The 24,869-nt window shown below is 42.2% G+C and overlaps 2 protein-coding genes across 2 annotated transcripts in view; both read right to left on the reverse strand.

Annotated features, from left to right (window-relative positions):
- LOC139389871 (voltage-dependent N-type calcium channel subunit alpha-1B-like) overlaps positions 1-10,139 on the reverse strand; it is a 143,263-nt gene extending 133,124 nt beyond the window's left edge. The window contains exons 1-3 of the mRNA XM_071136869.1: positions 9,880-10,139; positions 7,576-7,681; positions 4,183-4,322 (exon numbers count right to left, since the gene is read on the reverse strand). Of these exons, the coding sequence (XP_070992970.1) occupies positions 4,183-4,322; positions 7,576-7,681; positions 9,880-10,139 (506 nt within the window). The remainder of the gene's footprint in view (positions 1-4,182; positions 4,323-7,575; positions 7,682-9,879) is intronic.
- A 4,353-nt stretch (positions 10,140-14,492) lies between these two features.
- LOC139389889 (histone-lysine N-methyltransferase EHMT1-like) lies at positions 14,493-17,427 on the reverse strand. The gene is made up of 3 exons (XM_071136902.1): positions 16,862-17,427; positions 16,253-16,357; positions 14,493-15,731 (listed from the first exon to the last, which is right to left on the reverse strand). The coding sequence occupies exons 1-3, from the start codon at positions 16,973-16,975 to the stop codon at positions 15,573-15,575; spliced, it is 378 nt and encodes a 125-aa protein (XP_070993003.1). The 5' UTR covers positions 16,976-17,427; the 3' UTR covers positions 14,493-15,572.
- Between the last annotated feature and the right edge of the window lie 7,442 nt (positions 17,428-24,869).

Below are 24,869 nucleotides of genomic sequence, written 5' to 3' on the forward strand. Positions count from 1 at the left end.
AGACAATAACCCCAAGCATACATCAAAATCCACAAAGAAAGGGTTAATTGACCACAAAATCAGATCTCAGACTCCACAGTTGAACCCCATTGAAAACCTGTGGTTTGAATTGAAGAGTGCAGACAAAGGATATCAAGGATCTGGAAAGATTCTGTATAGAGGAATGGTCTAAGATCCCTCCCCAAGCGTTCTCCAATCTCATAAAACATTTTAGAAAAAGGCTCTGTGCCATTATCCTTGCAAGGGGAGGGTGCTGGAGTATTGAAAACTGGAGATCCAATCATTTTGACTTTACTTCTTCTCTGAGCAATTGTATTAGTATAAAATAATATAATTTTTCCATTAAGGGACCCAATAATTCCAGACCCCTCTGTACGCACTTATTAGCAACACCCAACGTCTTATTGGAACATTTGAGTGGATTTGATTTACAGGGCTGGCCCTGCCTGTGGGAGCTCAATACAAGCCTTTTCATTCACAGACCCCCCACATCTGATTACCATCAGCACCAGCACATGAAACATGGCCCTCGTGTGTCCTGGGGCCAAACGTGTGCAAGATCTTCATCTTCTTAATACATTCATCACCATTAACGGAACACTATTTGTACACAATACTGTTAAAAATAGACAATTCACAACTAACGTTATGGTACACAATCACTGCTTTTACTTATACGGTAGCTGTAACCGATCTGAAATGTATGGCGTCTTTGGTATTGACTTTATACCTGCTTCAAGTACTCATATCCTAGGGAATGGTAAGAATGGGTTTCATTAATAATCAGTGAGGCAGCAATGGTAATTACTATGGCGATTGGTTTCCTGCTAGGTACACCCTGTAGTTACAGCCATAGGGATAGCATACAGCGCTTTGATGTGCATGCAGCACATGGTGATCCAATGGCTGTCAGAGACTGACACCATGGATCAATCACTCACTGTAGCATGGCACTGATAACAGGGCCAGACTGCTCGTGTAAAGGCTCTCATCCACCACAGCCCTTCAGTTATGGTTATCATGTCAGGCTGCTCTGCCCCAATTTCAATCAGCCCTGCCTCCCCTCCTTCCTCCCCATGCAGCCCTATCCATAAGTAGTGTCAGTGAATATGGAAGCAGAGCAGAATGATGCCCTGTGTGTTCAGTGATGGTGACAGGTCCATGTAGAGGCTTTGACAAGCTGTCAATAGCCCTAACCTTTCCCTAACACACTGTATTGACAGACAGACCGCTTGCTGCCTTTGTCTCTACAGCTCTCTCTCACACACACGGCTCTGTGTGACGGTTACTCTGAAACAAGACCAGTTCCAGGAATTGGTCGTATTACATTGCCCCCGGTTGGTTCCCCGTACGTCCACTGAGCAAGAACAAAAGGTTGGAACACTGAGATTGACTTCCAAGTGGGTGGAGTAGGGCTTCCAGAGAATTGGTTTATTGCAATTAGGTATCAAAGCTGATGTAAGCCCCAATAGATGGGCCAAATAAATGTCAGAGTCAATAGGTACAGCAAGCCAGGACACTCCCTGGTGATGAGAGCAACTCCCCGAGGACTCTCTCCAGCGCAACAGCATCCTCATCATTACCCCTCCTCCACTCTCTCCTCGTCCCCTTCATCTTTTCCCTCATGGTCCCTCACTGAAAGCCTACGGTAGTTACCTCATGCTCCTCTCCCACCCATAGTTCCACTCCTATTGCCTCACTGATATTCTAGCTCCAATACGCAAGCTCCTCTCTCAGTGCAAGCGCTTCTACTTTTGTGGCCCTCTTCTTTTTTTTGCAAATATACTGCCTTTCTATGGTAAAGTTTACCATAGCATCCTGTAATGTTGCCCTGAATAACTATTCCAGACGATATTTGTTTACCGCTGCAAATAAAATAAAATGTTATTTGTCACATGCGCCAAATACAACAGTGAAATGATTACTTACAAGTCCTTAACCAACAATGCTATAAGAAGTTAAGAAAAAAAAAGTGGTAATAGAAGTGGTAAGAAGCCTTTTGGACCTAGACGTGGCGCTCCGGTACCACTTGCCGTGCGGTAGCAGAGGGGACAGTCTATGACTAGGGTGGCTGGAGTCTTTGAAAATTTTTAGGGCCTTCCACTGACACCGCCTGGTATAGAGGTCCAGAAAATGCAGGAAGCTTGGCCCCAGTGATGTACAGGGCCATACGCGGTCGGAGGACAAGCAGTTGCCATACCAGGCAGTGATGCAACCAGTCAGGATGCTCTCGATGGTGCAAATGTAAAACCTTTTGATGTGATGTGGACAACAAGGAACTTGAAGCTCTCAACCTGCGCCACTGCAGCCCCGTCGATGAGAATGGAGGCGTGCTCTGTCATCTTTTTCCTGTAGTCCACAATCATCTCCTTTGTCTTGATCACGTTGAGGGAGAGGTTGTTGTCCTGGCACCACACTGCCAGGTCTCAGCCTACAGGGAGGAGGTCAATCTCATCGTTGTTGTGTCATCAACAAACTTGATGATGGTGTAGGCGTCGTGCCTTGAAATGCAGTCATGAGTGAACAGGGAGTACAGGAGGGGACTGAACACGCACCCCAGAGGGGCCTCTGTGTTGAGGATCAGCGTGGCGGATGTGTTGTTACCTACCCTTACCACCTGGGGGTGGCCCGTCAGGAAGTCCAGGATCCAGTTGCAGAGGGAGGTCTTTAGTCCCAGGGCAGCTCTACCCTAAATCGGCAGCTCTACCCTTTAGCTCAGTGTGGATGTTGCCTGTAATCCATGGCTTCTGGTTTGGGTATGCAAGTACAGTCTCTGTGGGGACGACGTCATTGATTGATGAAGCCAGTGAATGATGTGGTGTACTCTTCAATGCCATCGGAAGAATCCGGGAACATATTCCAGTCTGAGCTAACAAAACAGTCCTGTAGTTTAGCATCTGCTTCATCTGGCCACTTTCTTATTGATCTAGTCACTGGTGCTTCCTGCTTTAATTTTTGCTTGTATGCAGGAATCAGGAGGATAGAATTATGGTCAGATTTTCCAAAATGGAGGGCTAGGGAGAGCTTTGTACACGTCTCTGTGTGTGGAGTAAAGGTGGTCTAGAGTTTTTTTCCTCTGGTTGCACATTTAACATGCTGGTAGAAATTAGGTCAAGCGGATTTGAGTTTCCCTGCATTAAAGTCCCCGGCCTCTAGGAGCGCCACCTCTGGATGAGCGTTTTCCTGTTTGCTTATGGCCATATACAGCTCATTGAGTGCAGTCTTAGTGCCAGCATCAGTTTGTGGTGGTATATAGGACAGCTACCAAAAATAAAGATGAAAACTCTCTTGGTGAATTGTGTGTTCTACAGCTTATGATAAGATACTCTACCTCAGGCGAGCAAAACCTTGAGACTCCCTTAGATTTCGTGCACCAGCTGTTGTTTACAAATATACATAGACCGTCACCCCTTGTCTTACCAGAGGCCGCTCTTCTATCCTGCCTAAAAAGCTTCAAACCCGCCAGCTGTATGTTATTCATGTTGTCGTTCAGCCACGACTCAGTGAAACATAAGATATTACAGTTTTTAATGTCCCGTTGGTAGGATATACATGATCGTAGTTTGTCTATTTTATTATCGTTTGTTGTTCGTTGGCTAATAGGACCGATGGTAAAGGTAGATTACCCTCTTGACGATGGATCCCTACAAGGCACCCAAACCTTCGTCCACGATACCTCTGTCTCTTTCTCCTGCGAATGACGGGGATGAGGGCCATGTTGGGCGTCTGAATTAAATCCTTCCCGTCCGTCTCGTTGATGAAAAAGTATTCCTCCAGTATGAGGTGAATATTTGCTGTCCTGACATCTAGAAGCTCTTTTTGGTCATAAGACACGGTGGCAGAAACATTATGTACAAAATAAGTTACAAATAACGTGAAAAAACATGTACAATTGGTTACGGGATTGTAAAACGGCAGCCATCTCCTTCGGCGCCATTCTCATGCATATATACAGTTATGTCTAAAAGAAGAGGATGATCGATCTAAGGAATTTCAGCCATTCCCAGTGTCTCCAGTGCATCACGATTCTTCATGATCATACAAAATGTTACATGAAACACACAACACAACACACACACCACACACATTAACATTGTGCTTTCTCATTAATCTACTCAGGATCAGGTCTGTCATTTTAAAGCAGTGTGAACATTTAGCATGAGCCATTAGCTCAGTACTCACCCTGTTAGCACCACCACAAAGTCCATTACATTCCAGCCATTCCGGAGATAGGAGCCTTTGTGAAACGCAAAGCCAAGGGCGATGATCTTAATGCCAGCTTCAAAACAAAATATTCCAATAAAATAGGGCTCTGTGTCGTCCTGTTAAGACAAGAGAGGCTGAGAATGTAAGTGACCATTGATATCCATCATCGTTAGTTTATAATGTGATTTTTGGGCTGAATGTGAGTTAAAAAGTAATGTAATGGGTTAATATCACGATGGAGTGAGTCGTGTCAATATTTCAGACAGAGCCTTGGTCTATCTGGGGGAGCGGATCAATTAGTGGGTGCAGCTGTGAGGCACTTTGCCTGAAGGGAGTGACATTTAATTCTTAAAACAACCAGCGTGCCCCAACCAGCTAAGTCTATATGATTGGGTGGAGGAGCTCACAGCATTGACCCTTTTAATGGCAAGACTTAACAACAGAGTTCAATAGGGAGCCTAAAGTGTCTGTAAGCAGGGGGATCAAAGTCACCTCTGTGTGATACTGGTTAGCTGACTGAGGACAACTGGTGAGAAACCCCAGCTGCCTGCATGGGTAACCCCCCCCCCCCAAAAAAAAAACTGCTGATGGGTTGTGTCATTCAAATCTGCAGTACTGTACAGTGCCTTGCAAAAGTATTCACCCCTCTTGGCATTTTTCCTATTTTGTTGCATTATGACCTGTAATATAAATGGATTCTTATTTGGATTTCATGTAATGGACATACTCAAAATAGCACAAATTGGTGAAGTGAAATTTAAAAAATAACTTGTTTCAAAAAATAAATAAAAACTGAAAAGTGGTGCGTGCATATGTATTCACCCCCTTTGCTATGAAGCCCCTAAATAAGATCTGGTGCAACCAATTACCTTCAGAAGTCATATAATTAGCTAAATAAAGTCCACCTGTGTGCAATCTAAGTGTCACATGATCTGTCACATGATCTCAGTAGATATCTTCTTAGGGCTCCTTTTTTCTAAATTTCCGCCTGACTGACATGCCCAAAGTAAACTGCCTGTTGCCTGAAGCCAGGATATGCATATAATTGGTACCATTTCAAAGAAAACACTTTGAAGTTTGTGGAAATTTTAAAATAATGTAGGAGACTATAACACAATAGATATGGTAGGAGAAAATCCATAGGAAAACCAACCGGAATCATTTTTTTTGAGAGACCAAGCTCTTACGATGGAAAGTATAGGGGCATTCTGAATTCCAGCTCCCAGGATGCAATTCCTATGGCTTCCACAGGGTGTCAGCATTCTATGTGAAAGGTTTCAGGCTTGTAACTTCCAAAACAAATAAGAAATATGAGTTTTAGTACAGGGACACAGTCTTGGGAATTCGTGTTTGGGCACAGAATGAAGACAAAACGCACCTGCTAAAGTTTCCTATTGAACATACTTCTTTCCGTAAGAAATATTATAATTTGATTACATTTTAGGGTATCTGAGGAGTAAATAAAAATGTATTTTGACTTGTTGAAAGAAAGTTTAGCGGTAGATTTTCAGATTCCTTTTTCTGCATGTTGAACGAGTGGATTACTAAAATTGATGGCGCCAACTAAACAGACTTCTTGGGATATAAAGAAGGATTTTATCTAACAAAACAACACTACATGTTATAGCTGGGACCCTTTGGATGACAAATCAGAGGAAGATTTTCAAAAAGTTAGTGAATATTTAATCGCTATTTATGAATTTATAAAACCTGTTCCGGTGGAAAAATATTTTGATGTGGGGCGCCGTCCTCAAACAATCGCATGGCCTGCTTTCGCTGTAATGGACTTCTATTAACAAGAATTTAAGCTTTCAACTGATATAAGACACTTGTATGTACCTAAGTGTTTAATAACCATAATTTTTAGGATTATTTATTTGAATTGCACGCCCTCCAGTTTCACCGGAAGTTGTCCCGCTAGCGGGATGCCTAGCCCGAACGGGATATACACCTGTTCTGAAAGGTCCCAGAGTCTGCAACACCACTAAGCAAGGGGCACCGCCAAGCAAGCGGCACCATAAAGACCAAGGAACTCTCCAAACAGATCAGGGACAAAGTTGTGGAGAAGTACAGATCAGGGTTGGGTTATAAAAAATATCAGAAACTTTGAACATCCCACAGAGCACCATTAAATCATTATTAAAAAATGGAAAGAATATAGTACCACAACAAACCTGCCAAGAGAGGGCGGCCCACCAAAACTCACGGACCAGGCAATAATCAAAGAGGCAACACAAAGACCAAAGATAACCCTGAAGGAGCTGCAAAGCTCCACAGCAGAGATTGGAGTATCTGTCCATAGGACCACTTTAAGCCGTACACTCCACAGAGTTGGGCTTTATGGTAGAGAAGCCATTGCTTAAAGTGAAAATTAACAAACACATTTGGTGTTCGCCAAAAGGCATGTAAGAGACTCCCCAAACATACGGAAGAAGGTACTCTGGTTAGATGAGACTAAAATTCAGCTTTTGGCCATCAAGGAAAACGCTATGTCTGGTGCAAACCCAACACTTTTCATCACCCCAAGAACACCATCCCCACAGTGAAGCATGGTGGTGGCAGCATCATGTTGTGGGTTTGTTTTTCATTGGCAGGGACTGGGAAACTGGTCAGAATTGAAGGAATGATGGATGGTGCTGAATACAGGGAAATTATTGAGAGAAACCTTTTTTCAGTCTTCAAGAGATTTGAGATTGAGACGGAGGTTCATATTCAGCAGGACAATGACCCTAGGTATACTGCTAAAGCAACACTTGAGTGGTTTAAGGGGAAACATTTAAAAGTCTTGGAATGACCTAGTCAAAGCCTAGACCTCAATCCAATTTAGAATCTGTGGTATGACTTAAAGATTGCTGTACATCAGCGGAACCCATCCAACTTGAAGGAGCTTGAGCAGTTTTGCCTTGAATAATGGGCAAAAATCCCAGTGGCTAGATGTTAAAAGCTTATAGAGAAATACCCCAAAGAGACTTGCAGCTGCAATTGCTGCAAAAGGTGGCTCTACAAAGTATTAACTTTGGGGGGGGGGGGGGGGGGGGTGAATAGTTATGCACACTCCAAGTTTTCAGTTTTTTTGTCTTATTTCTTGTTTGTTTTACACACAAAAAATATTTTGCATCTTCAAAGTGGTAGGCATGTTGTGTAAATCAAATGATACAAACCCCCCAAAAAATCAATTTTAATTCCAGGTTGTAAGGCAACAAAATAGGAAAAATGGGGGGCTTTCACCAGCCACTGTATATGTTATTCCTGTATGTGAGAATATAATGACTGACACCTTTTCACTTGGAGAGAAGAGTGTAGTTAACCAATGATCAAATATGATATAATATTGGTATGGCACATATGACCCATGCAATGGTCACTTACCAAGCGCTCTGACATGGGGGTCTTGTCGCCGGCTGGTAGGTGCTGCTCCAAGGCAAGGACGATGCAGTTGGCTATAATGGTGGCCAGGATCAGGTATTCAAATGGAGTGAGACAGTTAAGAAAAATACTGTGTAATGTTAGGCATACAGTACCTAAGATCTGAAATACATTCTAACAGAAGAAGAAGATGAGGAGGAGGAGGAGGAGGAAGAAGAAACAGAAGAATGGGACCTAGAGGAAGTAAAATTACCATATTAAAAAGCTCCTCAACAGTAGGTAGGTTAACCCAATTTATACAAGAGCTGAAGCCTAATGGGAAAGCACACATGCCGTAAGAAGTTACACTTTTATAAAAAAGGGTTCCAAAAAGGCGAACCATTTTTGGTTCCAGGTAGAACTATTTTGGGTTCCATGTAGAACCCTCTGTGGAAAGGGTTCTATATGAAATCCAAAAGGGTTCTACCTGGAACCAAAAGGCGTTCTTTAAAGGGTTATCCTATGGGAACAGCTAAAGAACCCTTTTTGGTTCTAGATAGCACCTTTTTTTCCAAAATGTCATTTTTCAGTTGAACTGGATCTCAACACTAAACATGACTGAGGGAACTGAGTGATTTATCCGTTGAACTGGATCTCAACACTAAATATGACTGAGGGAACTGAGTGATTTATCAGTTGCTGACTTACATGATGTCTCAGTTGCTGCTGTCCATGTCATCGCATGGTTGTTTATAGAGGCTATCTCTTCTGGAGACTGTGGTGCACAGAGGACTAGGGTCTTACCTCAGGCAATGGGCTACAGTACATCAACAGATAAAAACACATAATTCACTGGCTTAGGGCAGCTCAGGACTTTCTTGCTACAATGGCTCCCATGAACCTAGAATCTAACTCAAGGGAGAAAAATACTGTGAAAGGGGCTTGGAAATAAACAGGTAAGCTAAAGGTTGAGAAGTGTTTACACAGCACCAGCGTTAAGTAATGGATGTGATTACACAAATGAATGTAAATGAATTGCAATACCTCACAGGTTCATTAACCCAATCTCATGAAATATGCTTCAGGGTTGACTGTTTCTCTAGGAGGCCTAAGCACAGCACAAATAGGTTTGTGGCAATCAGTGGAATGGTATCAAATACATCAAACACATGGTTTCCAGGTGTTTGATGCCATTCCATTTGCCCCGTTCCTACCATTATTATGAGCCGTCCTCCCGTTAGCAGCCTCCACTGATGCACAGGTTTCACAAGCTGCAGAGGATATCCCTCATTTGGTAAATTATACAAAATATATCATATCAACAGGTGGATCGTTTTTTTCAATATACTTCTACCTAGCATTTTATGGACATAAACAACAATAATGATACATTTTGCCTTAAAAGAAACAAATTGGTTTTGTAAACTAGGCTAAATGCACAACCCATTTCCATTTATTCTCATGGCTTATTGTTTTGATGGGACACGCACGCAGAATAGATTGTATCTGTTTATTAGACAGCCTTCCCGCTAGCTTGCCATTTAGGCCTACTGTTGAGCAGCATTTTGCACATGGGTAGATTCAGCACCTTGGAGAGCGCTTGTGCCGAAACGTTGCTAGGAGAGACTTGGTCTGAGAAACAAACGGATCGATACAGCAGTTATTTGATATGTAGCCTAACAGTGGCAAAGTCCCCTGAGCAGACTATCACACAAGCTTGTTTACTTAGCCCATATACCGGAATCAAATACATTAGGCAAGTAGAAAGTAAAATAAGTATAGGCCTCAACTATAATTTATGGTGCTTTACAAAACCAATCAAATTATCCTGCTGACAAGATTTTCACTGCACTGCCATTTGGGTTGAAAAAGGGAGAAAAAATACACCTCCAGCCTTCATGTTAATTGTTCTGTAGCCACCGATCAGATTTATGCCACAGATCAGAAACACCAGTCTGACAGGTTCTTGGTAGGTAACTTAGCTGCATGTAGGCCTACCAGAGAGAGGATGCCAAAAGCTGGAGAAAACAGGAATCTTGCCAAAAAAGGAAACAATATCACCTACAATAACCTATTGGAGTGGGTCTGAGAGAGTGGATATGGCTATACAGGCCTACTGAGAGTGGTTATACTGTATTACAAAGTCCAGTCAACAAAATATCTTCTCATTGGTTACAGTAAATTAACTTAGATAATCATGCCCTGTAGTCTGGAACCTTGCCCCCTGTGCTTAATAACGTCAAGCCATTAAAACCCAAGTAGGCCTATAATGTTATAATAAAAGAATGTAATGGTATGAGAAATAGGCTAGGTTGCAACAAAGGATATGGCCATTCTGTAATCTTTTTGGCATATTTCCGTATGATACAATCCTCACTAAAGATGAAGAGAGACCGGTTGACAGTAAGACAGCTCTGCTTGACAGGGATGGGGTTGTAAATGGCCATTGTCCTGGCTCTTTGGGCCATTGATTGTTTGTACACCCTAGGGCCGCTTGGGGGGCCTGCTGGCCGACCTGCCCCCCTTGGTGGGCCCGCTTGACAGACCCCTCCACGCCGATTAGATAGTTCCTCTTCGAATCGAGCCATTCTACAATCGCACAGATCTTACTGAAAAAATCTAAACTTAGACTAGATAAAAGATAGAGAAAAAGCATCACAACACACAGTTGTTCCAGCCACGAGTTCCTTTCGGTGTGTGTAATGTTCAAGAGAATATTCAACAAACATTCGAAAATAAAATGATTGTATTTTTCTTCAGATATTCTGTTGGCTGGTCCCCGCCTTGTTACTTCCCATGCTTTCAATTGTCAAGATTTTCAAATTATATGAAACATGAAGGAGAAAGTTTATATTTCCATGTCAAATATTTGTCCATGGGTCTTCCTCTGGCTGAATGGCCACATATACGTAGCCTATAGCCTATCCCTTTTCACTGGGCTAAGCTTTAAAAACAGCCAGTTTACCATGTACAAATGTCGAGCAATAACAATTCGCATCATTCGCATAACGCATGCCATAAGGCGGGCTATGACTGCATAGCTCACTTACAATTAAGCTCCAAATAAAACAGATGCATGTATCTGGTTTATCCTCCTCGATTGGTTTGCCATTGCGCGTTTAAGTTTTTCTTTTGTATTACCTTACCCCACGTTCCTTATGAAAACGAGGTGCCTCACATGATCCGTTCCAATAATCTTCCTATTAATTCGGGCACGGTGTAACGAGAAAACACAAGGTTGGCACCTCTGCTTCCGCTAAATCGCTCTCAGGCAATGTATAATATAACCACTTTCTCCAGCCACTGCTCCTTATGAATCGGCACACGTGACTAAAAAGACGCCAGGCTCCACCTGTATCGTCTCTGTATCCATAGCACCAGGAAAAAAGAGGGAAGCAGCTTCTGTCTCGTTTTTTTTTACCCCCCCCGAGCAGAATAATCACCGAAGTTTCTTGATAAATCGCATCAAACAATGCAAATGTAGAAATGACGAAGGACAACAAAAATGTATCATTATTCTTTTTTTTTTCATTCAATAGCATCCGCAATCTCCTGAGATGTGGTTCTGGCAATCCTCCCTCCCTTTCAAGTATTGCTGCGTTTTGGGTTATCATGACCGGGTGGGGTAGCCTAGGCTACAGCAGAATATGACTGATGTTTATTATTTGGTAAACGCTAAAGACTGAGCTGAAATCTGCCTTGTATGATGTTATTTTTCAATATGCAAAAATGAACAGCTGCTTATTGTCTTGCGTGGTGCTACACAGCTGCATGGGTGGGGTGAGGGTTGCATCAAATTCAATACTAGCCTATAGCCTACCTGTATCTCTATCATCGTCGCTGATGTCAAAACTGTTCAATAGCTAGAAGAACATATACTACATATTATTCATGGTTAAAATAGAGAATTGGGCATGTTAAATAACATAGCACAAAACTAGACAGTATCCTAGGCTACTGTAGGCCATCATTAATTGGCATTTGCTACCCCTAGCTTTCTTGTAAACTAGAATACACATCAACAAATATGAGAAATAAATCATGTTTGAAAAATGTACTTTATTACTTTACTGTGCACTTAATAAAAAGGAGACATGGAAAAGGTGAGCATTTGTTACAGTCTAGGGCTACCCTTAGCATTTGATTCCTGTCCGCAAATCTACTAAAAATACATTTTATATCAGTCTACGTTTAAAAAAGGAGTCATAGCGGTGGTCAGGGGAGAGTGAGAGACCCCCACGGTGGCTGAGGGAGGACAGAGGTGGCATGGGGTAGTTATGATTGTGTTTTGGCAAAATGGGAACTTGACTGTTGGGCTGGGGATGGGCTGGCCACCCTCTCTAAGCTCTGAGCTCCCTGGGCTATGGCGGCTGACGAGTGTCTACACGTTGGGGAACAGCAATGGCAGCTGTAATACTTGCTCTTGACCTTCCAAAAGTGATCGCCATAATCAAACCTGAGTGGGGGAACCATCAAAGCACGTGTTCATGTACTGGAGCCTTTCTTTAGCTTTTTGATTCATTATATAGCACAACATTAATACCACATAGAAAATACACCTTCTATTCAATGATTGGGTGAGAGGCACAAAACATATAAGACAATCTGATCACCTGACTGAATGGGCTTGCTGGAGAAGAAAGCAATGTGCGGAAACCGCAGGTCCTGTTGCACGGTGAACACTCAAACTGCTAGCAGGTTAGGTTCACACAGGTGGTTTATAAACCGGCCAATGTTGCCAAAGAGTCGTGCATCAATACAGTGCACATCACCCACGTGCACAACAGTAGATGAAGCAATAAATCCAATTATTATACATTTTATATGACAAGACGCCTTTGATGGTACTCAAAGACATCGTACATTAAAAGTAGGCCTGCATAAAGCAAGTGCAGTACGTAAGATTGTAAAAATCTATTGCATCAAAGTAAAATGCCATGCCTCCAATCACTCACTCAATGAATCCGATTAGTAAAGGCTGATATGTTGAGCCCTCCTGTGAGGAGGTAGCATAGACAGTCATGAAATTGTCCATTTTTCAATATGCTTTAGTATACCAAATAGCCATCAAGCAAACTAAAAGCTGAAGCAGCAGATGCCGTGCTGTAAGAGGAACAGGTATCAAAAGAACGTTGTCTCTGACATTGGCATTGTGTGCTCTTCAGCACCGCCCGTTGGTATACAAAAGAATAAAAAATGATGCCACATTAACAATATTACATTCGGAATACACCATTGACCAATAACAATGTGAGATTCTCCCAGGTGTCATTTAAAATCACCTCATTGTCCAGGGTGAAAAAGAACGAGTCATTTTCCCTGCCATCTGCCTCTGCATCAGTAATGATTTCACCCACATACAGTGGGGCAAAAAAGTATTTAGTCAGCCACCAATTGTGCACGTTCTCCCATATTTCTTTATCATAGGTACACTTCAACTATGACAGACAAAATGAGAAGAAAAAAAATCCAGAAAATCACATTGTAGTATTCTTAATGAATTTATTTGCAAATTATGGTGGAAAATAAGTATTTGGTCAATAACAAAAGTTTATCTCAATACTTTGTTATATACCCTTTGTTGGCAATGACAGAAGTCAAACGTTTTCTGTACGTCTTCACAAGGTTTTCACACACTTTTGCTGGTATTTTGGCCCATTCCTCCATGCAGATCTCCTCTAGAGCAATGATGTTTTGGGGCTGTTGCTTGGCAACACAGACTTTCAACTCCCTCCAAAGATTTTCTATGGGGTTGAGATCTGGAGACTGCTAGGCCACTCCAGGACCTTGAAATGCTTCTTACGAAGACACTCCTTCGTTGCCCGGGCGGTGTGTTTGGGATCATTGTCATGCTGAAAGACCCAGCCACGTTTCATCTTCAATGCCCTTGCTGGTGGAAGGAGGTTTTCACTCAAAATCTCACGATACATGGCCCCATTCATTCTTTCCTTTACACGGATCAGTCATCCTCGTCCATTTGCAGAAAAACAGCCCCAAAGCATGATGTTTCCACCCCATGCTTCACAGTAGGTATGGTGTTCTTTGGATGCAACTCAGCATTCTTTGTCCTCCAAACACGACGAGTTGAGTTTTTACCAAAAAGTTATATTTTGGTTTCATCTGACCATATGACATTCTCCCAATCTTCTTCTGGATCATCCAAATGCTCTCTAGCAAACTTCAGATGGGCCTGGACATGTACTGGCTTAAGCAAGGGGACACGTCTGGCACTGCAGGATTTGAGTCCCTGGCGGCGTAGTGTGTTACTGATGGTAGGCTTTGTTACTTTGGTCCCAGCTCTCTGAAGGTCATTCACTAGGTACCCCCGTGTGGTTCTGGGATTTTTGCTCACCGTTCTTGTGATCATTTTGACCCCACGGGGTGAGATCTTGCGTGGAGCCCCAGATCGAGGGAGATTATCAGTGGTCTTGTATGTATTCCATTTCCTAATAATTGCTTCCACAGTTGATTTCTTCAAACCAAGCTGCTTACCTATTGCAGATTCAGTCTTCCCAGCCTGGTGCAGGTCTACAATTTTGGTTCTGGTGTCCTTTGACAGCTCTTTGGTCTTGGCCATAGTGGAGTTTGGAGTGTGACTGTTTGAGGTTGTGGACAGGTGTCTTTTATACTGATAACAAGTTCAAAACAGGTGTCATTAATACAGGTAACGAGTGGAGGACAGTGGAGCCTCTTAAAGAAGAAGTTGCAGGTCTGTGAGAGCCAGAAATCTTGCTTGTTTGTAGGCGACCAAATACTTATTTTCCACCATAATTTGCAAATAAATTCATAAAAAATCCTACAATGTGATTTTCTGGATTTTTTTTTCTCATTTTGTCTGTCATAGTTGAAGTGTACCTATGATGAAAATGACAGGCCTCTCTCATCTTTTTAAGTGGGAAAACTTGCACAATTGGTGGCTGACTAAATACTTTTTTGCCCCACTGTACCTGCACAATAAAGAGAGCCTGCTGTGTATACTCTGTGTAATCACAACATTAAAATGAAGTGAAGAACTGAAAATGACAAATCCGGTTTTAATATCTGTTGTCATGACATCACAATTGGCCTCATGTCATTTGTATACCAAGACATTATCATAGTTATGGTTGGGCAGTTTTCCAAACACTCAATAAAATATCTTCCATAACATTCAGGTTCTCACTCAGAAATAAAAGTTCCTTGAGGAATATCCTGCAGTGCCCTCACACCCCAGCCCATCCTCTGGGTTTTATAGAGCTGCAGCCGAGCCCTGAAAACAGACAAGAGAAGACACAAATCCAGTCCAACTAACTCAAAAGACATACAGTGCAGCCATAGTTGATCAAGTGTACAGAGAAACTGATATTTTAATTTTGGGCTGAAACTGTATAACAAAAAGATAGACATTTCATTTGCTAATATTCTTACTTTTTAACTCTGCGTTGTGGGGAAAGGACTCGTAAGTAAGCATTTGATGGCAAAGTATACACCTATTGTATTCGCCGCATGTGACAAATAAAATGTGATTGATTGATTGATCAGATGATGGTGGGGTAGGGATGCCCAGTTACCGGAATCCATTCTGAACCACGCAGTTCCTACAGCTCCTCCAACAGACAGATGCTTCTCCTAGCATCTGTCAGCTTCTTATTGGTGTTCAGGGCCGCCCACACCTTGGAGTTGTAGATACAGCAGTCCAGAGCAGTCTCCCCCTCTCTGTTCCTCAGGTTCACGTCTGCTCCTCGGGACAGAAGCAGTCTGGAGGAGTAGATATCATCCCCAGCATGGCTATGGTCAGCAGCATGACTGCCACCCACTGGCCAGGCTAGCGCAGCCACTGTCTCTGGATGTGTGCATCTATGTGTGGACAGGTTCCTGCCATAAATGTATCTAGGCTATACACCTACAACTGGTCTCATTGCAGGTTAGTGCGCTTATGATAAAAATTCCAGGTGGGATAGGCTATTGATAACAAATCATATTTTTCAAGAACAACCTGGTGTCATGCTGCAGCTCTGGGAGAACGGAGACTGTCTTACTGCTCACGTCACACATTCCAGTTGGTTCTCCCTGGCAGCGATATGTAGAGGTGAGTCCCCATGGATGTTGACTTCATGGAGGTCACATCTGGCATCAAGCAGGATCTGAGCGATGTCATCGGAGACAGACAGGGCTGCCCAGTGGAGGCCAATGTTCTCCTCCTGAACAGGGATCACAGGTCAACGTGGAAAAACATACCCAGGAGCAATACCTTCCCCACACACCACAGAAACAACCTTGCATCTAAAGGCTACTGTATCTTGAAGATACATTGTTCATTTTTTGGGCCATTTATGTCAAGTGTATCAGTAGACAGTACGTCATATACACTATACAAATGTTTTGAGGAAGAAATCATACTCATACAGACCAATTGATATGTTCTCCTTTACAAAAAATATAGCAGTTATGACTTAAGTTGTTAATTCCTCAAAGAGGTACGTTGACTTCTTGTTGTATGCGCCCAAGGTGACATTCTGAAGCATCCCTTTAACTTGGATTACACCATGTACTGTAGGTGAAACGTGCAGACCGGAACATTATGCACCCCATGGGATCCATCCCACTGTAACCTTGCCTGTGTCTAGCCTCCCCTCCCCTCCTCAGACTGTGAGAACAGAAGGTAGGTAAGGTGATGGGATGTACAGTAGGGTGAACAGCATGCATCCTATACAGTACTGACCTTGTCTCGGATGTTAACATCAGCCCCTTTGGAGAGCAGCAGTAAGACCAGCTCTCTGTGCTTGTACTCTATAGCCCAGGTGATATGGGTGCACCCACCATCATCCTGACACCAAGCACAACCAATCAAGTTCATTAAAGTAGACTAAAATTTAAACTAAAATGAATCATGGAAAAAACAAGTAAACTGAAATAAAATAATTAACAAAACCCTTTTGAAAAACTGAAACTATATGGAAACTATTATTTGACTCCAAAATGAACTAACAGTTCTTTTGGGGGGGGGGGGGGCAAAATCGAATGGGGTTTTCAAGCTTTTTTTCCTAATGGGGTTTTGAAGCTTGTGAATCTGGCAGGTCAAATTGAGATTAACTTCATAATTTAAAGGTAGATTCAATGAGATGATGTTGCCACAAGCAGCACCGCAGATATTGGGTGCATTTGAGTGGTAAGGATAAATAGGGCCCTATAAATTCTGCGTTGCAGAGAATGTGGACGGAACCACGGAATCCAGACCTTAAAACGAAATCAACTACATCTATTGAAAGCTGGTAAGGTTTTCCCAAAACACATCTCAATTAAATGTTAACTACGAATAGCCTATGCTTACCTGGCAGAATGATATCAGGATTATTTGCGTCAATCCAGTGGCCATTTGTTTTGCAAACAATTTCTTAATTTTTGACGTCCAGGAAAAATGTATCTCCTGATGTAGTTTAATCATGGCTGTCAAATTAGAACATCCAATTATTTAGAATGTCGAAATTCACATATTCACATTTCCGTATTACATACTCACAAACTGAAATCATAATATAATATTGAGTGTACATTGTACAATCAATTATTGACAGAGGTACTCAAATATCACATTGATTTGTATACATCCACTGAACACATAAATCATTAATTGGTTCCTGTTTTAGTCATGTCTTTGGTCAAGTTCAGAATGCAACACACTGTGAAAGGCGGCGATCGACTTGACAAAAGTCAAATCAAATCAAACGTATTTATAAAGCCCTTCTTACATCAACTGATATCTCAAAGTGCTGGACAGAAACCCAGCCTAAAACCCCAAACAGCAAGCAATGCAGGTGTAGAAGCACAGTGGCTAGGAAAAACTCCCTAGAAAGGCCAGAACCTAGGAAGAAACCTAGAGAGGAACCAGGCTATGAGGGGTGGCCAGTCCTCTTCTGGCTGATTATAAGAGAACATGGCCAAGATGTTCAAATATTCATAAATGACCAGCAGGGTCAAATAATAATAATCACAGTGGTTGTCGAGGGTGCAACAGGTCAGCACCTCAGGAGTAAATGTCAGTTGGCTTTTCATAGCCGATCATTCAGAGTATCTCTACCGCTCCTGCTGTCTCTTAGGGAGTTGAAAACAGCAGGTCTGGCACAGGCAGCACGTCCGGTGAACAGGTCAGGGTTCCATAGCCGCAGGCAGAACAGTTGAAACTGGAGCAGCAGCACGGCCAGGTGGACTGTGTGATCCGCTTGAACACGTCCATGAACACAACAGCTAAGTGCGTTGTTAATTAAATGCTTTTTTGCCCTTCCGCTTCACTTTATACACAGTAGATCTCCGCTAAACACAGAATCAAGATGTTATCAGTCTCTCTTTTACCAATGATAACTTCAGAACAAAGTTGACTACAAATACAAGGTTGCCAATGTTTTTGAAATTGCTACCAACAAGCGAAGGACAAAAACCAAGATGACTGCAATAAAAGATAAATAGTATAGGCCTACATATTTCAATCATATTGAAATCAATTTCATGTTCAATCGATCAATTTATTTTTGCTCATTGTAGGCTAGGCCTAATTTTTGCCTCAATATATTTATTTCATGTGCAACAACATGTGATTTCACTGAGTCTACCTTTAAACCGAACCTATGACCTGACCCATCACTTTATGCATTGCTGCCCCTCAGTGGAAAGAAGTGACATCCCCAAAAAGACAAAAAATACACATAATTGGCTTCTAGCCTCCCACGCATAGGCTACTTTCTGTCCCTAAGACTGGAACTAAAACTGAATAATATACAACTAAATAGAAATGTTTTTACAAAACGGAAACCTTTATTTGAGGGGTAAAAAAAAATCTGGATTGTTACCGATCTGTTACCGATCATACCGATCTGAAACAACACAGATTTTGTATTTAGACTCACGATTACACACAAAGGAAGATAGTTCCTACGCGATAGAATGCTCACTTTGTTTTCCAACTGATCTTGTGTCCTTTCTGACATCCTGTGAACACTGTTCATTGCTGCTCGCAGCTGCAGTGCCTTCAGAAAGTCTTCACACCCCTTGACTTTTTCCACATTTTGTTGTGTTACAGGCTGAAATGTCTTAAGTCAATAGGTATTCAACACCTTTGTTAAGGCAAGCCTAAATAAGTTCCGGAGTAAATAAGCCACATAATAAGTTGCATGGACTCACTCTGGTTTGTAATAATAGTGTTTCATACATGAATACCTCATCTCTGTACCCCAAATATACAATTATCTGCAAGGTCCCTTAGTCAAGCAGTGAATTTCAAACACAGATTCAACCACAAAGACCAGGGAAGTTTTTCAATGCCTCTCAAAGGGCACCTATTGGTAGATGGGTAAAAAAATCAAAGTAAGCAGACATTGAATATCCCTTTGAGTATGGTGAAGTTACTACCAACACTTTGGACGGTGTATCAATACACCTAGTACACTACAAAGAAACAGGCATCCTTCCTAATCCAGTTGCCCGAGAGGAAGGAAACCGCTCAAGGATTTCACCATGAGACCACTGGTGACTTTGAAACAGTTACAGAGTTTAATGGCTGTGACAGGAGTAAACTGAGAATGGAACAACACTGTAGTTACTCCGTGAAAAAGGGTTTGAAACCCCTGCTTTGGATTATCATATTGCACACAATGTGAGAGGGCATTACTTACTAACAGTTTGAAGGCATACAAATGCAAGGCAAAACATGGTAAATCACCTGGAATCATGACAACAGTGAGGAGCAATTTCAGTCTCTAGCTTTCCCATTAAGGTCAGGAGTTTTACAATCCTTTTAATATCACCCATAATATATTGAACATCCTAATGGGCAGACTGTTAAACTGTCTTCCAACAGCACTGACCTCCAACTCACCCTGCCAAAGCCTAGCTGATACTACGGGTGAATTATGGATAGACGATTTCAACGAAGCTGTTAACATTTCAACTGGACCTGTTAGTCGAAGAAGGAGCAGAGCGTGGATGGGTAACTACCTGACAGTTGACCTGTTCGGATGTCTTGGACAGGAGATGATCCACTATGGTGTAATGTCCCAGTGTAGCTGATATCCTGAGAGAAGATGAAGATCAAAATGTTATTCACTAGTTTTGTTCATGGCTGTTTAAAAAAACACAAATTTACCATTTTTTTTACCCCTTTTTCTCCCCAATTTTGTGATATCCAATTCGTAGTTACAATCTTGTCCCATCGCCGCAACTCCCCTATGGACTTGGGAGAGGCGAAGGTCGAGAGCAATGCGTCCTCCGAAACACGACCCTGTCAAGCCGCACTGCTTCTTGACACATACACTGCTCACTTATCCCGGAAGCCAGCCGAACCAATGCGTCGGAGGAAACGCACGCTGGCAACCAAATTCAGCTTGCAGGCACCTGGCCAGCCACAAGGAGTCGCTAGAACGCGACCGGACAAGGAATTCACAGCCAGCCAAACCCTCCCCTAACCCGGACGATGCTGGGCCAATTGTGCACCACCTCATGGGTGTCCCCGGTCATGGCCGGCTGTGACACAGCCTGGGATCGAACCCGGGTCTGTAGTGACGCCTCAAGCACTGCGATGCAGTGCCTTAGACCACTGCGCCACTCGGGAGGCCCGAAACACAGACCTTGAGCTGCTACAGCATGTGGTTAATAGTTTAAGACATGGACATGGACATACAGTGCCTTGCGAAAGTATTCGGCCCCCTTGAACTTTGCGACCTTTTGCCACATTTCAGGCTTCAAACATAAAGATATAAAACTGTATTTTTTTGTGAAGAATCAACAACAAGTGGGACACAATCATGAAGTGGAATGACATTTATTGGATATTTAACTTTTTTAACAAATCAAAAACTGAAAAATTGGGCGTGCAAAATTATTCAGCCCCCTTAAGTTAATACTTTGTAGCGCCACCTTTTGCTGCGATTACAGCTGTAAGTCGCTTGGGGTATGTCTCTATCAGTTTTGCACATCGAGAGACTGACATTTTTTCCCATTCCTCCTTGCAAAACAGCTCGAGCTCAGTGAGGTTGGATGGAGAGCATTTGTGAACAGCAGTTTTCAGTTCTTTCCACAGATTCTCGATTGGATTCAGGTCTGGACTTTGACTTGGCCATTCTAACACCTGGATATGTTTATTTTTGAACCATTCCATTGTAGATTTTGCTTTATGTTTTGGATCATTGTCTTGTTGGAAGACAAATCTCCGTCCCAGTCTCAGATCTTTTGCAGACTCCATCAGGTTTTCTTCCAGAATGGTCCTGTATTTGGCTCCATCCATCTTCCCATCAATTTTAACCATCTTCCCTGTCCCTGCTGAAGAAAAGCAGGCCCAAACCATGATGCTGCCACCACCATGTTTGACAGTGGGGATGGTGTGTTCAGGGTGATGAGCTGTGTTGCTTTTACGCCAAACATAACGTTTTGCATTGTTGCCAAAAAGTTCAATTTTGGTTTCATCTGACCAGAGCACCTTCTTCCACATGTTTGGTGTGTCTCCCAGGTGGCTTGTGGCAAACTTTAAACAACACTTTTTATGGATATCTTTAAGAAATTGCTTTCTTCTTGCCACTCTTCCATAAAGGCCAGATTTGTGCAATATACGACTGATTGTTGTCCTATGGACAGAGTCTCCCATCTCAGCTGTAGATCTCTGCAGTTCATCCAGAGTGATCATGGGCCTCTTGGCTGCATCTCTGATCAGTCTTCTCCTTGTATGAGCTGAAAGTTTAGAGGGACGGCCAGGTCTTGGTAGATTTGCAGTGGTCTGATACTCCTTCCATTTCAATATTATCGCTTGCACAGTGCTCCTTGGGATGTTTAAAGCTTGGGAAATCTTTTTGTATCCAAATCCGGCTTTAAACTTCTTCACAACAGTATCTCGGACCTGCCTGGTGTGTTCCTTGTTCTTCATGATGCTCTCTGCGCTTTTAACGGACCTCTGAGACTATCACAGTGCAGGTGCATTTATACGGAGACTTGATTACACACAGGTGGATTGTATTTATCATCATTAGTCATTTAGGTCAACATTGGATCATTCAGAGATCCTCACTGAACTTCTGGAGAGAGTTTGCTGCACTGAAAGTAAAGGGGCTGAATAATTTTGCACACCCAATTTTTCAGTTTTTGATTTGTTAAAAAAGTTTGAAATATCCAATAAATGTCGTTCCACTTCATGATTGTGTCCCACTTGTTGTTGATTCTTCACAAAAAAATACAGTTTTATATCTTTAAGTTTGAAGCCTGAAATGTGGCAAAAGGTCGCAAAGTTCAAGGGGGCCGAATACTTTCGCAAGGCAATGTAACACAGCTTGATCACTTTACATCTACAGTACACCAGAGGTCCAGCTCATTTAGCGAAAGTCTTATGTCTTATGAACGGTAACACAGCTGGTGGGGTTGACAGAAGATCATGGCCTATCTATGGAGGGGATCAATGAACTCTGCTCCAGCTCCACACTGACCTTATAGCTGACCGCTGCCCCGGCCCTCAGCAGGTACTTGACCGTGCCCAGATGGTTGTGGTCACAGGCGTCCACAACCATTTTTTCCTAATGGGGTTTTGAAGCTTGTGAATCTGGCAGGTCAAATTGAGATTAACTTCATAATTTAAAGGTAGATTCAATGAGATGATGTTGCCACAAGCAGCACCGCAGATATTGGGTGCATTTGAGTGGTAAGGATAAATAGGGCCCTATAAATTCTGCGTTGCAGAGAATGTGGACGGAACCACGGAATCCAGACCTTAAAACGAAATCAACTACATCTATTGAAAGCTGGTAAGGTTTTCCCAAAACACATCTCAATTAAATGTTAACTACGAATAGCCTATGCTTACCTGGCAGAATGATATCAGGATTATTTGCGTCAATCCAGTGGCCATTTGTTTTGCAAACAATTTCTTAATTTTTGACGTCCAGGAAAAATGTATCTCCTGATGTAGTTTAATCATGGCTGTCAAATTAGAACATCCAATTATTTAGAATGTCGAAATTCACATATTCACATTTCCGTATTACATACTCACAAACTGAAATCATAATATAATATTGAGTGTACATTGTACAATCAATTATTGACAGAGGTACTCAAATATCACATTGATTTGTATACATCCACTGAACACATAAATCATTAATTGGTTCCTGTTTTAGTCATGTCTTTGGTCAAGTTCAGAATGCAACACACTGTGAAAGGCGGCGATCGACTTGACAAAAGTCAAATCAAATCAAACGTATTTATAAAGCCCTTCTTACATCAACTGATATCTCAAAGTGCTGGACAGAAACCCAGCCTAAAACCCCAAACAGCAAGCAATGCAGGTGTAGAAGCACAGTGGCTAGGAAAAACTCCCTAGAAAGGCCAGAACCTAGGAAGAAACCTAGAGAGGAACCAGGCTATGAGGGGTGGCCAGTCCTCTTCTGGCTGATTATAAGAGAACATGGCCAAGATGTTCAAATATTCATAAATGACCAGCAGGGTCAAATAATAATAATCACAGTGGTTGTCGAGGGTGCAACAGGTCAGCACCTCAGGAGTAAATGTCAGTTGGCTTTTCATAGCCGATCATTCAGAGTATCTCTACCGCTCCTGCTGTCTCTTAGGGAGTTGAAAACAGCAGGTCTGGCACAGGCAGCACGTCCGGTGAACAGGTCAGGGTTCCATAGCCGCAGGCAGAACAGTTGAAACTGGAGCAGCAGCACGGCCAGGTGGACTGTGTGATCCGCTTGAACACGTCCATGAACACAACAGCTAAGTGCGTTGTTAATTAAATGCTTTTTTGCCCTTCCGCTTCACTTTATACACAGTAGATCTCCGCTAAACACAGAATCAAGATGTTATCAGTCTCTCTTTTACCAATGATAACTTCAGAACAAAGTTGACTACAAATACAAGGTTGCCAATGTTTTTGAAATTGCTACCAACAAGCGAAGGACAAAAACCAAGATGACTGCAATAAAAGATAAATAGTATAGGCCTACATATTTCAATCATATTGAAATCAATTTCATGTTCAATCGATCAATTTATTTTTGCTCATTGTAGGCTAGGCCTAATTTTTGCCTCAATATATTTATTTCATGTGCAACAACATGTGATTTCACTGAGTCTACCTTTAAACCGAACCTATGACCTGACCCATCACTTTATGCATTGCTGCCCCTCAGTGGAAAGAAGTGACATCCCCAAAAAGACAAAAAATACACATAATTGGCTTCTAGCCTCCCACGCATAGGCTACTTTCTGTCCCTAAGACTGGAACTAAAACTGAATAATATACAACTAAATAGAAATGTTTTTACAAAACGGAAACCTTTATTTGAGGGGTAAAAAAAAATCTGGATTGTTACCGATCTGTTACCGATCATACCGATCTGAAACAACACAGATTTTGTATTTAGACTCACGATTACACACAAAGGAAGATAGTTCCTACGCGATAGAATGCTCACTTTGTTTTCCAACTGATCTTGTGTCCTTTCTGACATCCTGTGAACACTGTTCATTGCTGCTCGCAGCTGCAGTGCCTTCAGAAAGTCTTCACACCCCTTGACTTTTTCCACATTTTGTTGTGTTACAGGCTGAAATGTCTTAAGTCAATAGGTATTCAACACCTTTGTTAAGGCAAGCCTAAATAAGTTCCGGAGTAAATAAGCCACATAATAAGTTGCATGGACTCACTCTGGTTTGTAATAATAGTGTTTCATACATGAATACCTCATCTCTGTACCCCAAATATACAATTATCTGCAAGGTCCCTTAGTCAAGCAGTGAATTTCAAACACAGATTCAACCACAAAGACCAGGGAAGTTTTTCAATGCCTCTCAAAGGGCACCTATTGGTAGATGGGTAAAAAAATCAAAGTAAGCAGACATTGAATATCCCTTTGAGTATGGTGAAGTTACTACCAACACTTTGGACGGTGTATCAATACACCTAGTACACTACAAAGAAACAGGCATCCTTCCTAATCCAGTTGCCCGAGAGGAAGGAAACCGCTCAAGGATTTCACCATGAGACCACTGGTGACTTTGAAACAGTTACAGAGTTTAATGGCTGTGACAGGAGTAAACTGAGAATGGAACAACACTGTAGTTACTCCGTGAAAAAGGGTTTGAAACCCCTGCTTTGGATTATCATATTGCACACAATGTGAGAGGGCATTACTTACTAACAGTTTGAAGGCATACAAATGCAAGGCAAAACATGGTAAATCACCTGGAATCATGACAACAGTGAGGAGCAATTTCAGTCTCTAGCTTTCCCATTAAGGTCAGGAGTTTTACAATCCTTTTAATATCACCCATAATATATTGAACATCCTAATGGGCAGACTGTTAAA

The sequence above is a fragment of the Oncorhynchus clarkii genome, chromosome 30, assembly GCF_045791955.1.
Source record: "Oncorhynchus clarkii lewisi isolate Uvic-CL-2024 chromosome 30, UVic_Ocla_1.0, whole genome shotgun sequence".
Taxonomy (NCBI): domain Eukaryota; kingdom Metazoa; phylum Chordata; class Actinopteri; order Salmoniformes; family Salmonidae; genus Oncorhynchus; species Oncorhynchus clarkii.

Coding starts and splice junctions, on each gene's coding strand:
- LOC139389889 (XM_071136902.1), bottom strand. CDS start 16,975: ATGATTAAACTACATCAGGAGATACATTTTTCCTGGACGTCAAAAATT. Junction 16,358..16,861: donor TCCTGATATCATTCTGCCAG/GTAAGCATAGGC, acceptor GCTTGGTGTCAG/GATGATGGTGGGTGCACCCA. Junction 15,732..16,252: donor ATGTTAACATCCGAGACAAG/GTCAGTACTGTA, acceptor ATCCCTGTTCAG/GAGGAGAACATTGGCCTCCA.